Genomic DNA, 16,682 nt, shown 5'->3' with positions numbered 1-16,682 from the left:
CAATTTTACCGTAAATCTGAAACTGCTTTAAAACATAAAGTGTAAAATAGGCAGAGATTGAATAACATTTCACCAGTGAAGCTATACAAATGACGAATAAGCAAGTACATGAAAAGTTGCTCAACATCATTAGTCATTAGGGAAATGCAAATCAAAATCACACGAGATACTACTTCACACTGACTAGGTAACTATAATAAAAAAGACAGTAACAAATATTGATGAGGCTGTGGAAAAACTGAAGCCTTCATCCATTACAAGTGTGAATGTAAATGATACCAGCACTTTGAAAAGCAATATGGGTGTTCCTCAAAATTGTAAACACAGACCGTGTAACCCAACAATTTCACCCCTAGGCATATACCCAAGAGGAATGAAAACATTTCCATGTAAAAACACGGTGTTCATTGGGGCGCCTGGGTGGCTCAGTTGGTTGAGCGTCCGACTTCAGCTCAGGTCATGATCTCGTGGTCTGTGAGTTCGAGCCCCGCGTTGGGCTCTGGGCTGATGGCTCAGAGCCTGGAGCCTACTTCCGATTCTGTGTCTCCCTCTCTCTCTCTGCCCCTCCCCCGTTCATGCTCTGTCTCTCTCTGTCTCAAAAATAAATAAATGTTAAAAAAAATTTTTTTAAATAAAAAAAAAACACAGTGTTCACAGCAACACTGTTCATAGTAACCAATAACTCATATCCACCAATTAATGAATTGATAAACAAAATGTGGTATATCCAATTGAAATTATTCAGCAAATAAACAGTAAGTAAGAAGTACTGATACATGCTACAATATGGATAAACCTTGAAAACATGATCAGTCACAAAATATACATATTGTATGATCCCACTGATACATAAATGTATAAAATAGGGAAATCTATAGAGACAGAAAATAGATTTGTGGGTACCAGGGGCCAGATGGTTAGTGGTTATGGTTGTGAATGTACTAAACATGTAAATATGCTTAAAACCACTGAATTGTATGCTTTAAACTGGTGAATTACGGTCTGTGGATTATATCTCAATATAGCTGCTAAAAACAAAAAAAAATATTACGGGTGGTTTTTTTGCCAGGAATCTGTATGTTGCTTCACTTCTCTTAAAAGAGAGAAGCAATGAACAAAATAAGTAGTATGGCCTCAAATTTCAGAAATATAGGAGATCCTAAAATAGGTCCCATCTAGAGAGGGGGTCTTGCTGCAACCATATAACTTTCACTCCTCTGTGCTCCTGGGACAATGAAGCATGCATATTCCAGGAGCCAACAATTTTCATATCAATGGTGTGTTTGGCTGGTTCAGGCTTGGGAGGGATCTTGTGGCTCATAATCCTTTTAGAGTTAACTCTGGGAGCTAAAGCCATCCAAATGCCAAAGGAAATGACCCTTTTAGAAAGACTCAATCTCACTAACCTGCTTTCTGAAAATTCTGAAAAATCACCCTGAAGTTCGAACTTGTGCAGAATTTCTCCAATTAGATAGCCACTGGAAAATGCCTTTGCAAATGACTTGGGACCTGAATTTTAAAACATACAGATAGAAATGTAAAGATAATGTTGCATATAGAGCATCTTTATATTCATTATGTATACATAGAGTAAAATTCCATAACTTAAATTCAAAATGCTGTGAAACTACTTCTAGAAACATCTTTTAATAATCAAATAAAAAGACTAAAGTTTAACAGTAGATGCCTTATAAATATCCCTGAATAAATATAAATCAATACTTGATGACATACAGAATTCTGAAAGAAAACACAACTTTTGATCTAATTAAACAAAATATAACCAATAAAATTTATCGAGACAAACATAGATCTAAAAGCAAACCTTCAGGACCATCTGGGTGGCTCAGTTGGTTAAGCGTCTGACTCTTAATTTTGGCTCCGGTCATGATCTCACAGTTCCATGCAATCGAGCCCCCAGTTGGGCTCTGCCCTGTGAGCATGGAGCCTGTTTGGGATTCTCTCTCCCTGTCTCTCTCTCTCTCTCTCTCTCTCTCTCTCTCTCTCTCTCAATAAATAAACATTTAAAAAATAAAAACAACTTCAATTTATTTTACAAAATTACATTCTAATACCCTTGTTATCAATTCAGGTTATGGACGATGACAGCATATTCTGGCCAAGTGAGGTGGAATCTAACCTTAGTAAACCTTAAGACTTAATTTCAACCTTTTTACAATAGAAATTTTTAAAAAACCATCTATCTGCACCTTCTCAAATAAAGCCTACCAAATACAATCAGGCTTTCCCTTGGTGGTTCCAGAGGTTACTCTGGTCCAGTTGTTGTCCTCTGCAATGACACAGATAGCCCAGAGGAAAACAGACTTTGGAGCCAGAGACATCTACACGGGCATCTTGACTCTGCCCCTGACTAGCTGTGCAACCTCTGGCAAGCTACTTAACCTCCCTAAGTTCCAGTATCCTCATCTCTAGAACAGAGATAACCGTATCTACATCTCTCTTGAAGAACTATTTTATTATTTTATTATTTTTTGAGAGCTGTTTTAAAGATTAGAGGTAATGTCTGAGGAATGCTTGGCTCTCTGCCTGCCCCATAGTAAGCACATAATGTTCAGGAAAAAAATTTAAGTGTTAATAAAATTTGTTTTTTAAAAAATGTCCTTAGTTTGGGGTCACTTGTATTTTTCTTATGAAGTGAGGGACATTGGGTTACAATGCAGAACTGATACACAAAATAAATTATGTTATCATAGGACAAAGCTATCATCTCTTAAATGATTTCAAAATCCTCCCAAACAAACCTTCAATGTGCTTCTGTCAGGGTCCTTCAGGCAACAGCAGTCAAACACTATATATCACTGCACTACCACAAGCTCCTCCGTACCAGATTGTCCTCTTTTATCTATCTGACTAGTAACGAGGTGGTTAATTGATTTTGAAGAAATACCATTTCTTCCCGATCTGTAGAAATGATAGTTGATGTGTGGTTGCGGTCGAGTGAGGTGAGTCACAGAGACCTTACTCAGCATACTACACATTATCATAAGGATAAAACTAGCATATCTGACACCAGCCCGCAATTTCACCCAAAGCTTATTTTATATTCTTTTTTCTTTAATGTTCATTTATTTTTGAGAGAGAGAGAGAGAGAGAGAGAGAGAGAGAGCACAAGAGGGAGAGGGGCAGAGAGAGAGGGAGACACAGAATCTGAAGCAGGCTCCAGGCTCTGAGCTGTCAGCAGAGAGCATGGTGGGGGCTTGAACTTACAAACCCTGAGATCATGACCTGAGCAGAAGTGGGAAGCTTAACCAATTAAGCCACCCAGGTGCCCCCAAAATGGTTACTTATTTATTTCGAGACAGAGAGAGAGCAGGGAAGGGGCAAAGAGAGAGGGAGACACAGAATCCAAAGCAGGCTCCAGGCTCTGAGCTGTCAGCACAGAGCCCGACGTGGAGCTCGAACTCACAAACCGTGAGGTCGTGACCTGAGCCGAAGTCAGACATTTAACTGAGTCACCAAGGTGCCCCAAAATATTTTATATTCTTAACAATACCCCAATCCTTAGGTTGAATCAATATATAATAAAGTATTTAAAATGGTATTAATTATGCCCATTGATTCTGTTTACTTAGGGACAACTCCAGAACCATCTAGCATCAGAATCTATTGACCGTGTCTCTTGGCATCATACAGAAGTAGTATTTGAAGCAACTGAAATCCAAATGGCTTTCCACCTCCAAAGGGAGGAGATGTGCTATCTCCTCCTCCTGAGTCACGGCTGCTTTCTCCTTCCCTCAAAGACCTGACACTGTTGGCCACCAATGCTATTACCTGGTCTTGGCTGCCATCATCATCCTCACCGTGCCATCTGGGCTGCTGTGGCTGTGCCTTGCACCTCTCTGTCTGTTGCTTTCTTCTTCCTGGGTTGTTGTTTTGTTTTGGTTTGTTTTGGTTTTGCCCTTCTCTCTTCCCTGGCCCATCCTTATTCTCCTCTTTTCTGAGGGGTCATCTGACATACAGCTATTGTCAGACAATGGATTTCTACTAATAATCTAAAGACTATTTATTGCTTTGCATTCTGAAGCTGTTGTTATGTCACCATCAGGTAGTTCCAGTCCCCTCTCCCTTCCCCTGGAATTTGCACTATGTCTGTTGTTTGTTTGATTGAATACCTGAAGTGCAGCCCAGGAATAAGGGGGAGGGGGGCGACATCTGTATCCTGTTCTAGGGAACATCTGTATCCTACACTGTCACCCTCAGTGACGAATGGCCTTTAGTAAACTGTTTGCTACAAAAGGGTCACAGAAAAATAAAGTCATAGTCCACTTCCTTTAAAATGCATGACATATTAAGAAGGCAATTGATAGGCGTAAAATAGAGGCATTTATGGATATAAAGGGCAAAGAACAGTAAACGCTTATTATTTCATTGTCAAATAGTTCACTACAAGTAAACACGTACAGAAACATGTCTGCAGCTTTGTATGCATAGGACACTTCAGCTTTACTGTGTGCTAAATAAGCAGAAAAGCGAACAATGAGTGAAGAACGATAGCAAGTGGAAAAACATGTAGAAAAAATAAAAGAAGAAAAAATGATGAATACATGCAAGAGATTAGACAGGAAAGAAGATAATGAAGAAAAGTATACAAGCTAGGAATACATAGATTAAAAAGTATGAGAAGACAGGTAAGAGGGCAGAGAGAGAGAGAAAGGGAGAAGACTGTGGGGAAAGAAACAAAAAGGATAAAAAGAAAAAAGCAAAGGAAAGCTTATTTTTTTTCCCTTTACTTCATTATATTTTTCTTCCCACCAAATGTTCCTGAATCCCATGATGAATTTCATGACGGCCACCTCTATAAGTTAATTTGCAATAAAAATTGGAATTTCCTATGGGAAAGAAGAGACAGGTTGGCTCCAGGACAAGAACAATGAATAATATGAGAAATAAACAAACTGTGGAGCCCAGTGATATTCTTCATCCTGAGTTCTGACATAATTTACATCTGGGATCAGGTCATTCAGCAACAAATGACGTAAGTTACATCTGGGTTGAAGGTCATTCTGCAATAACTCAACCTGGCCTCCAAACTTCCAAACTACACGCCTGATCCCTATCACTACACTTTTCTTTTGCTGCAGTCTTTGATGTGGGCCTTTGTGGAAGGTCTAGATGAGTCAGGATTCAACAGATGATATGACCCATGTGCTTCCCACCAAAATGGCTCTAAGCCAGCTGGAGAAAGCACATAAAGGAGATAAGCCTTCTATATTCCAAAATGGTTAAGAGGAGAGCATAGTCTCTGGGGAAACATTCTCCTGGTTTGACTCCTTGCTCATTTATAAGCCACCAGACTTTGGGCAATTATAAATGTCTCAGTTTCTTGTCTTTAAAAGAGGAAGAGTGATGGCTTCTATGCCATAAGAGTTAGTTTGAGAATTAAATGAGATATTGCATGTAAATGCTTTGCATAATTCCTAGCATATAATAAGTGTTCAGCGACATTTATTATTATTATCACTGCTTCCTAATTTAAGATAACAGGTCATATTAATTACAGGTCATATAATTCAGGAGTTCAATGACTACAGTACAAACATCCTTATTTAAAAAGTAATTCAATATTCAGAGAGCAAATACTTGACATTGTCCCACCAGAAGCACATGTAATCAAACACAGTTGATCCCTACAGTAAAACACTTCAATGGGAGAATTAAAAATTAAACATGGCATTGCAACATTTCTGGTCAAGTTTTGCCACCCAATGAATAAAGAGATAACTTGAATTTTAGAATCGTGAAAAAGGGTCTGTAAACCTATACATTCTATGCTCAGTGGTCTTCACTCTACCTTTACTAGAAGAGCAAAGACCTAGTCTGCATATCAACCACATTTTAAAAGCCAAGCAAGGGGCGCCTGGGTGGCTTGGTCGGTTAAGCGTCCGACTTCGGCTCAGGTCATGATCTCGCAGTCCGTGAGTTCGAGCCCCGCGTCAGGCTCTGTGCTGACAGCTCAGAGCCTGGAGCCTGTTTCAGATTCTGTGCCTCCCTCTCTCTGTGACCCTCCCCCGTTCATGCTCTGTCTCTCTCTGTCTCAAAAATAAATAAAAACGTTTAATAAAAAAAAAAAAAAAAAATTTTTAAAAAGCCAAGCAAATTTACTTTCATTTAAGAGAGAGAAAAGCAGCTGCTGATGACTTGGAACTGACCTAGCCCCATCAGGCCTTGGTGTTCCTAGGAGTTGGCCTGGCACTCACAGCTAGGCCTTGGCATTCTCCTGCCAAACAATCAATTTCACAGCACACCAACACCAGACAAGGCCACTCTGTGACCCTGATAGATCAAGACAAAAACAAAATTCCTTTGTAATCTTCTGTGTATTCAGACCAAAACAATATTGTCCAAAACACAAAAAATGACCCCAAATCTCCCTATTCTGGCCAATATGTTTTCTGCTTTTTTACCAATTAAATCTTTGTCTTGGTTTATTCTCTCCAGTTCCTAGATAAGATTTATTAAGATATCCAGTCAGAGAGTTGCCTATGCTTCTTGACAGGATCCAATTCAGAGCAAAGCACTGCTTCCTTGAACTCTTCTCAATAAATACCTAACACAAACCCAGAAGCTTTAAGTCCTTTCTAACACCTTCTTACTGAATGACCCACAGTTCCCCATGGTATGTGTTTTCTCTTGTTGGCTACAAGTCAATAAACCCAACTTTGTTCAACTATAGGTATGTATCCTGTGGTCTTTGACTGGTGGATATTGACAGCTTATTTTCTTCCAGTATAACAAGATGATCAAGCCTTTCCTTTGAAGACTTTATCATAATTCTCAAGATTTTCTATCTGAAACAAATTCTCTATATCATTCTAATCTTCTTTGATGGTTATAAATATTGGGAGGCATTCTTTTCTTGGAACTTTATATCTTGAAAATTTTGACATTGTTTTATACAACAGCCTTCAGCTATCAGACTTGGTGTCTCAATTTCTAGCCAATGGAAGCCAAATTTTAACCAAGGAAAATGCTGCTGAGCTGGCCAGGAAATATCAAAATCTGTCGTATTACAAGAGACACAGTATATTTCCCAAGTACCCTAAGGAATGAAGTATGAAAAAATGTGTGGTTTAATGACACCAGGTTAAAAGTGGAATGAAACTGCTGAAAGTAATCAATGGTAGCGAAATTATGGAAAGAGACCAATTTCCATCAACAAATGAATAGATAAAGAAGCTGTGGTATATATATATATATATATATATATATATATACACATATATATATGTGTATATATATATATATATATGTATACCTCATGTGGTATGTGTCTGTGTGTGTGTGTATATATATATATATATATATATATATATATATCAGGATCCAATTATATATATGTGTGTATATATGTATGTATATATATGTATATATATGTATATATATATATATATACACAATGTATATATATGTATGTATATATATGTATATATATGTATACATATATATATATACACAATGGAATATTAATCAGAAATCAAAAAGAATGAAATCTTGCATTTGCAACAAAGTGGATGGAACTAGAGTGTATTATGCTAAGCGAAGTAAGTCAGTCAGAGAAAGGCAAATACCACATGATTTCACTCATATGTGGAATTTAAGAAACATAACAGATGAACATAGGTGAAGGGAAGGAAAAATAAGATAGAAACAGAGAGGGAGGCAAACCATAAGAGACTTTTAAATATAGAGAACTGAGGGTTGCTGGAGGAGGGGGGATGGGCTAAATGGGGAATGGACATTAAGAAGGGCACTTGTTAGGGGTGCCTGGGCAGCTCAGTCGGTTGGGTGTCCAACTTCAGCTCAGGTCATGATCTCACAGCTGTGTTCACAGCTCAGACCCTGGAGCCTGCTGCAGATTCTGTGTCTCCCTCCTTCTGACCCTCCTTGGCTCACATTCTGTCTCTGTCTCTCTCAAAAATAAATAAACATTAAAAAATTTTTTAAAAAATAAAGAAGGGCACTTGTTGGGATGAGCACTAGGTATTATATGGAAGTGATGAATCATTGGGTTCTACTCCTGAAACAAATACTACGCGGTATGTTAACTAACTTGAAATTAAATAAATGAGTAAATAAAAATAAGCAGAGCCTCTGAAATCACAAAGATGAGGATTAAAGTACCCAGGGTTCTCAAGATGAACAAATCCATAAAGTTCAGCCTAAAACATACTTTTGCCTCACTCATAGACTCTCATGTAATAAACAATTAGTTTCTAGGTGCCTATTATGTGACAGGCCCTATCATAGGTGCTATCCTCAAGTAAAGGACATAAAACAGTTGAAATAATATTTATTGAATATCTAGATCTAGTGTAGATGTTAGGCACTGTGGTAGGTGTTCTCCATTTCCAATCTCATTTCATATCCTTCCAAATATAGAGTTGTTTTGTTTTTTTTTTTACCATTTCTTTCAGTCGAAGTTTGGTTACATATGTTACATGGTGATTTGACAACTCTATACCTTATGCTGTGATCACCCTAAGTGTAGCTACCATCTGTCACCACACAACACTATTAAATACCACTGACTGTATTGCCTATGCTACACCTTCCATCCCCATATCTCACTCATTCCATCACTGGAACTAGCACACTTACTATTCTTACTTCTCAGAACTTAAAATTGGGACCTAGAGATTATTTATGCTTCAGATACTACAAAGTTGATAGAGAAACTTAACTTTCCCAAGTGCAATTTTCTCTTTATTGCACCTCTGTTACCCCTGATAACAATGTTTAAGATTATTGAACAAATGAGGGGTGCCTGGGTGGCTCAGTTGGCTAAGTGTCTGACTCTTGATTTTGGCTCAGGTCGTGATATCATGGTTGGTGAGATCCAGCCTGGCATGGGGCTCTGTGCAGGCAGCATGGAGCGTGCATGGGATTTTCTCTTTCTCTCTCTCTCTCTCTCTCTCTCTCTCTCTCTCCCCCCCCCCCCCCCCGCCCCATCCTTGGCTCATGTGCATGCATTCTCTCTCTCTCTCAAAATAAATAAACATTAAAAATTTTTAAGATTATTGAACCAATTTTAAGATTATTATTGAAGAATTAAGATTATTTTAAGATTATTAAAATTAAAATATGCATAGTAAGGTATTTACATTTTCAATATAACCACACCCAGAAACCAAAAGAATACAGACTACTAGTATATACTCATGTTTACAAAAGATCTGATCTGTAACATAGAATTCAAAGGCTTCTACTCATTTATGGAGAATGTTACATTACAATGCTAGTTTCCTCATATGATGAATTCATAAGAGTTTTGTAAAGCAGAAGCAATGCTTATTCTTGAAAATAAGTGAGAATTCCTAAAGAATTTTACAGCAAATCTTTTAGTAACATTACATTATTTATTTTTCATTATAGAAACAACTGCATGAAAACAACTGCTTGAATTTCAGATGTAATTTTGTGTCGAGCAACTTTTTGTATTCCAAGGCATTTTAACATATACATCTAAGTGTTATTCTCTGGGAGAAATGGTCTTGTTAAATTAAACTCACTGGAGATCTTTAGCTTTGGCAACAAAGCTTTGAATCTTCATATATTAAGGCTAATCAAATCTCTGGTGACTCCCAGAAACCTCATTAAATGGAGGGAGACTATTCTCGATTGAGGATCATTGGAATTTATTTTCTTGACTGCTGATTCTCAGGGTAGTCCTGGCAATACAAAATTCAATATAGTATGCTTTATCCAAATTGACTTCTACCTTTCAGAATAATGCAGAAATCAATCGCCTTTGGCTGTGTTGCCAACAACTGAACCATTATTTAACCTCATGAAGGCAGCAAATGCACTCACTTGGCATTCTCATTGTTTTCTTTGTCCTAGCAAACAGTGTATGGATTGTCCCACTTCTCTCTTTTTTTTAATGTTTATTTATTTTGAGGGAGAAGGAGAGCACAAGCATACAAGCTCACAAGCAGGGGACAGGCAGAGACAGAGAATCCCAAGCAGGCTCCAAGCTACCAGCCCAGAGCCCAACAGAGGGCTCAATCTCAGGAACCAGGAGATCATTACCTGAGCCAAAATCAAGAGTCAGCCAGCCACTTAACCAAATGAACCACCCAGGCGCCCCTGAACTAAACCACTTCTTTTGAATTTTTTTTTAATGTTTATTTATTTTTGAGAGAGAGAGACAGTGGGGGAGGAGCAGAGAGAGAGGGAGACATAGAATCCAAAGCAGGCTCCAGGCTCTGAGCTGTCAGCACAGAGACTAACATGGGGCTCAAACTCCCTGACCGCAAGATCATGACCTGAGCTGAAGTTGAACATTTAACCGACTGAGCCACTCAGGCGCCCCTAAACTGAACCACTTCTAAACAAACACTGATAAATCCACCTTTGCCATTTACCTATCTAGGAATTAGGTTATACCTTGTGAAGTTACAACATGCCTGGGTGGTTGAATTTGGGTACTTCTTATAATTTCAAACTGAACAGTAATCCTTATAAAAGGAGCTCAAATGAATACTCTTGGGAGAGTTGTGTTTTTTTAAAAAATATATATTCCCTAACTAAATTGCAATATACAATATAGTGCCTAAGAGAACATGTCAAGGATCTAGCCTTGTGACCACTAGCTGTGTGACCCTGAACAAATTACCAAGCTTCTCAGCTTCTTTTACTCATCTCTACAGTTGCAACAATGTCTCTTAGGGCCCCTTCTTCTTTGTTTTTTTTAGAATTTAAAAGAACAAAACAAAACAAAACCCCTATGTAAAGGGCTTAGCACAGCATCTGGTACAAGTGTCTAATAATATTTTTATGTATTATTTTTTTATCCTTCTTTCATTTATAAAACTCATTTAAGAAAATAATTCAGGGGTGCCTGGGTGGCTCAGTCGGTTAAGCGTCCGACTTCGGCTCAGGTCATGATCTCACGGTCTGAGAGTTTGAGCCCTGCGTCAGGCTCTGTGCTGACAGCTCAGAGCCTGGAGCCCATTTCAGATTCTGTGTCTCCCTCTCTCTCTGACCCTCCCCCGTTCATGCTCTGTCTCTCTCTGTCTCAAAAATAAATAAATGTTAAAAAAAAATAAAAAAAAAAGAAAATAATTCATATGTAACCCCCCATTCTACTTTATTATAGATCCTTACTCATTTCAATTAAAAGACGTTAAACATCGTTTTCTCCTTTTTTTTCATGTGAAGCTTCATCTTCTTTTTTGATTTTCTATTTGTAATGTTATGTTGAATGTTCCTTTCAAATTATGAAGGTAATACAAGCAATAAGCCAACTAATGCAGATGTATAAAGAAAAGCCAGCAATCTTCTCCTTTCCCAGGGTAACCAATATCTACACACTATTTTACATCCTTCCACACTTTTCTCTCTGCTTACACAAACAATATGAAGATTCATGCATACGTCAATAGCCTAGTACATGGCTCTCCACACATTCTTCTATGCTCAAAACAGCTACATACACACACACATAAGTATGTTTGTGTATATATATTTCCTAGTTGGTACAAAAATGCAGTTATACTCCTCACATAAGGTATAACTTTTATGTTTTACTTGACAAAAATACATGAATATCCTTTAGGTCAAAAGTTATAGCATTAACTCATTTTTTCTAATAACTGCATAACAATCTGTAGCATGAATATAAAATCATTTATCCAAGTATTCTACTCTTTTTTTTTTTTTTTAATTTTTTTTTCAACGTTTTTTATTTATTTTTGGGACAGAGAGAGACAGAGCATGAACGGGGGAGGGGCACAGAGAGAGGGAGACACAGAATCGGAAACAGGCTCCAGGCTCCGAGCCATCAGCCCAGAGCCTGACGCGGGGCTCGAACTCACGGTCCGCGAGATGGTGACCTGGCTGAAGTCGGACGCTTAACCGACTGCGCCACCCAGGCGCCCCCAAGTATTCTACTCTTGAAGGATATTCAGATTGTTTCCCATTTTTTCATTTTGTCCCTACAATCCATGTAGCAATAAACATCCTTGTTCAAATATCCTGACATACTGGTGATTTTATTTTTGTATGATAGTTTCTGAAGAGTGAGATTGAGCATTTATCATGCCCCAAGTCTTATTCTAATATATTTACTATTTATTACTACATTTACATTTATTATCTCATTTAATCTTGACACGACTTGATGAGATAGTGTCATTACTCCTATTTTGAATATCATGAAGTTTAGGTAAATAAATTGCCCAAGGTCACCAGCTAGTGGTGGCTAAGTGATTTCGACCCAGGCAGTCTGGCTTCCAAGTCCTTGCTCTTAACACAACCCTTATCTAGAAAATTGCTCTATTACTTTCTCCAGAGGTTGTAGCCACTTACTGTATTTCCATGATAGTTCCTATAAACCATGCCAAGCCTTAAACTACACACCATAAAAGGGCTTCTCTAATGGCTGGAATCCACAACTGGCAGTGTGCTTCCTCAGATGCACAGATTCTATCTTGTTTCCAAACACATTTGAATGTGCTTCCTACACTCTGAAAAGCCTTTCACAATGTGGGATTTGGTTACATCAGTCTCTTTAGGCTTCAGTTAGCGGTTAGGATCAAGAAATAAACATGTATTCCTAATGAATGGGATGCGGAATACTGCAGCTGTCTCGCTAACAACTTCAGGGAAGCAGACATCAGGAATTTTCCATTCATAGTTTATGTTGCTAACATGCTCCCTTAAAACACCTCCCATCTTTTCACCTTGACAGAAAGAAGTAATTCTTCCTTTCCCTCTCAAAGCCCAAATTCCAAAATGGATTACAATTACAACTACTACAATTATAATGGCATACTACTATTACTATGTTTCTTATTAATTTTACTTACTTTCCTCAAAAGTGTTTCAACATGCAAGAGTCCTGGGGATTTGAGCAAAGGGTGTGCGTTTTACAACTCAAGTAAAGGAACCAAATTAAATTCAGCAATCTGTAGCTGCTTCTCTGTGGAAGAGTATAACTTAAGGGAATTATAATGCAATTTGGCTCCTATGGTAAGAAAGGAATAAGAAAACTGCTAAGCATTGTCCTGAGATCAGCAGCACATTTCAGGTGCGAAACAGGGACAAAATGGGACGGATGATCATAGAATCCTGGGAAAGAACTGATCGCAGTTCCCAGGGAGTGTGTGGGTCTTGGTTCAGCAAAGAAAGAGTCTAGGGTTTAAGCTCCAAGAAATGCAACCGGAAGTGCACCAATGGTAAAGAGCCTAAGGCTGATAATAAATGTTCTGTTTCGGCAGAAACACTCCTGATCTAGCAAATTCCACGGCTGACCTAAGGTCGGGTTGGCACTATTGCCCTTCTGGTAGCAACGCGGCATTGTGCGAGGGCGCCGCTGTGAAAACAGACGGAAACGATTTGGGCTGAAAACCTCTTGCCTTGAGCAAAAACCATACCAGCTGGAAAACGAAGTGCTGAAGAAACAACAGAAAGAAGCGGAGGTGGAGCATAGCCGCTATTTCGGAATTCCGCGGCTGTCCTAGAAACTGCCAGCATGTACAAGTGCCTCTGTTGGTGTGGGAGTTAGAAATTTTGGATGGCAACTTCATGGCTGGGATAAAAACAGTTTAGTGAGTAAAGTCAGCTTTAGTCAAGAGTGAAGAGTGGTCAGAAATAGCTAATGTGTGTAACTGTTGAGCTAAAACTGCTACAGCTGGTAAATGTTTACATGGTCTGCATTAAGTCTTTTCGCACAGCCCCCCCCCCCCCCCCTCCTGCTAGGTAGTTGGGTACGGAAAGTATTGTCGGATTTTACACTGGAGGAAACACTCAGAAAAGGCTTTGGAACTTGTCCAGGGGCACACATCTAGTACAGCCCTAGCTGGCCTGAAGGCTTCCTTATTTCATTGGCTTGCCAGCACATGCGTCTAAGAATTCGAAGGGAGTAATGTCAGGGCCAGACTATAGAGTCCAGCAAATTCTTCTCTTCATAGGAACAAAGGAGACCTCCAAAAACTATGCTTAGAAGGGCACAGTAGGTTACAAACTGTGGGGTCGGGCCCACCATGACGATGGGTAACTCGGGAGCTGCAGAATGGGAATGGGAGAAGCTCAAGTGAGCTGGACTGGGACCATCGGACCCGCCAGGGGTGCTGCTGGGGGCCCCGCAGGCGCCTGGACTCCGCAGCTCGCGCCTTCCCCGCCACCTTCCATCAGCACGGCGAGCTCGGGGCCCTGAGCCCCCCGCTGGCCCCTAGCCCGCTCTCCCCGGGCTGTGTCACTCACTCACGGTCTGGGACACCTTCAACTCTTGGTTGAGCCACTGGCACAGGATCTCCGACATGGCTCGGCCTGCGCCTCTTAACAACACGCAAGGGTAGGAACGTGCGGGAAATCCAGCCTCCGGCCCCGCGTCCTCTTGTTGCCACGGGCAACTCGTTGCTAAGGAAGCGTATCCAGGTCGGAGCTTGGGCAAAGGCTGCGGCAAGAGGGGCGCCAGAGTCCAGCCGCGCAGGACGGAAAACCGTGGCCCGCCCCCTGCCGGCGGGTAAGCCCGGGACGCACGCAGGCGCCGGGGGCTTTGCGGTGGCGGTGGCAGAGACGGCGGGGGTCCTGGAAGAGGGGCTGAGCGGTGGGAGAGGAATGGGTGGGCAGAGGGAGCGACGCAGGAGGTCATGGCCTGAGCGAGGGCTTCTTGGACGAGCAGAAAGAGAGAGAAAGAGTCTTGACTGAAGGGGAATTACTTTTCTTCCAAATTGTCTTTTAAAAAAACCTATAGAAGCTCTTGCTCTAATGACAGCCATTTATTCATTGATTTACAAATTGCTAGGTTTGATGGCTAGCTATATTGTGTGGTTACCCTGGCAAGAACAGAATGTGTCTTATGCACGGTTTGGTCCCAGAGCTGTTACGGGGCCTAACACCCAGCAATCCTTAGGTAATTTTTGTTGTTAGCCAACCAACAATTAGGGTAATTCCTATCTCTATGTTGTTTTGAGAGGTGAATATTTAATGAGCTTGTTTTCTGGTCAGTTTTGCCTTCCAGGTAATTATTTTACAATTGTATTTTGACAAAGACTCTTCCCTTGAGCAAACCTGAGTCAGATTCCTCTGAATTCTCTTCTCCCAGAGGCACAGAACTTGAGTTCCTTCCTTAGCCCCTTATCCAGTTTTGGCAAGAATCCTGCTGGGTCTGTTTAAGAAAAATCCCTCACCCTTTATATCTGATCAAATTCTGGATTCCTCACCTTTGATATCTCCTACCCCTTGGCTGACCTTCTGCAAGAATCCTTCAAGTCAGTTTAGCCAGAAACCCCTGTTTCTGATGTTTCCTCTTAAAAATTTTCCATCTACAGACCCTAACTCTGCTGCTCAGCTGTAAATTCCCACCTTTCCCTGTGTTCACAGTGGTGCCCCAACTCTCTCCCCTGCCTGTAAAACCCGATCGCAATGGTTGCTTGAATAGTCTTCTTTACTGTCTTTAACAAAGGTGAGAAAAATTTTCCTTTAATGATTTATTTATTTTTGAGAGTGAGAGAGAGCAAGTGGAGGAGAGAGAGAGAGAGAGAGAGAGAGAGAGAATCCCAAGCAGGCTCTGCACTGTCAGCACAGAGCCCTAGGTGGGGCTCAATCTCAGCAACCATGAGATCATGACCTGAGCAGGTATCAGGAGTCGGCTGCTCAACCCACTGAGCCACCCAGGAGCTCCAATGATTTCTAAAAGTTTAGATGGAGTTATAGAAATAATTATGTATATTTGTATTATGTATACTTAATCTCATGTGTATGACAATAATATATATAATAATGTATTTGTATATGTCACAAACACAAAGAATTGCCCCCTAAAAGGCCTGGATACATCAAATTATGATTCTTTTCAACTGTATGCACAATAACAGTGATATCCTACTAGAACAAATATCTCTTAAGATTACTCTGAAATTGATCTGTGTGACCTGATAGGCTAACAGTTTAGTACCATTTCACTTTACTTAACTTTTAAATTATTTTTTAAAATTTTTTTTAATGTTTATTTATTTTTGAGACAGAGAGAGACAGAGCATGAATGGGGGAGGGTCAGAGAGAGAGGGAGACACAGAATCTGAAGCAGGCTCCAGGCCCTGAGCTGCCAGCACAGAGCCTGACGCGGGGCTCGAACTCACGGACCGTGAGATCATGACCTGAGCTGAAGTCGGCCGCTTAACCGACTGAGCCACCCAGGCGCCCCTTAAATTATTTTTAATGTTTGTTTATTTTTGAGAGAGAGAGAGAGCGGGGGAGAGGCAGAGAGAGAGGGAGACACAGAATCTGAAGTAGAATCCAGGCTCTGGGCTGTCAGCACAGAGCCAAACTCGGGGCTCAAACTCACGGACTGCGACATCATGACCTGAGCCGAAGTCGGATGCTTAACCAACTGAGCCACCCAGCGCCCCATCACTTTACTTTGCTTTTAAATCTCCCATCCCATGAGTTTCCTCACACCCAACACAGCAGACATGACTGTAGTGGAAGTTCTGAGGGAGATTTATTGCCAACAGAATTAGGGCCTAATACATTTGATATGTCTCACCTTAGAGTTATCCAAATTCAGAAGATCATGTTATTCTAAAAGTCTGTGGGACCTGGGGGCTAGAAACCAATGTCTTCTGGATTGCTGAGAAAATTGCTTTTGAGGAAAGATGTAGAAGCTGGTGGCTGCACCAGAAGAGAATGTCTGAGCTCACACCCCACCTACAGGT

At 40.3% G+C, this 16,682-nt stretch overlaps 1 protein-coding gene across 1 annotated transcript in view; it reads right to left on the bottom strand.

The window, feature by feature from the left end:
• SPEF2 (sperm flagellar 2) overlaps nucleotides 1-14,365 on the bottom strand; it is a 184,227-nt gene extending 169,862 nt beyond the window's left edge. The window contains exons 1-2 of the mRNA XM_019450660.2: nucleotides 14,227-14,365; nucleotides 1,407-1,509 (exon numbers count right to left, since the gene is read on the bottom strand). Coding sequence (XP_019306205.2) covers nucleotides 1,407-1,509; nucleotides 14,227-14,284 — 161 coding nt within the window. The 5' untranslated portion in view covers nucleotides 14,285-14,365. The remainder of the gene's footprint in view (nucleotides 1-1,406; nucleotides 1,510-14,226) is intronic.
• Nucleotides 14,366-16,682: the final 2,317 nt, after the last annotated feature.

Source organism: Panthera pardus, unplaced genomic scaffold, assembly GCF_024362965.1.
Source record: "Panthera pardus isolate Hobbes unplaced genomic scaffold, ASM2436296v1 HiC_scaffold_2, whole genome shotgun sequence".
NCBI classification, from domain to species: Eukaryota; Metazoa; Chordata; class Mammalia; order Carnivora; family Felidae; genus Panthera; species Panthera pardus.
Note: the sequence above shows the minus strand (reverse complement) of the source record. Positions and strands in the feature narration are given on the sequence as shown.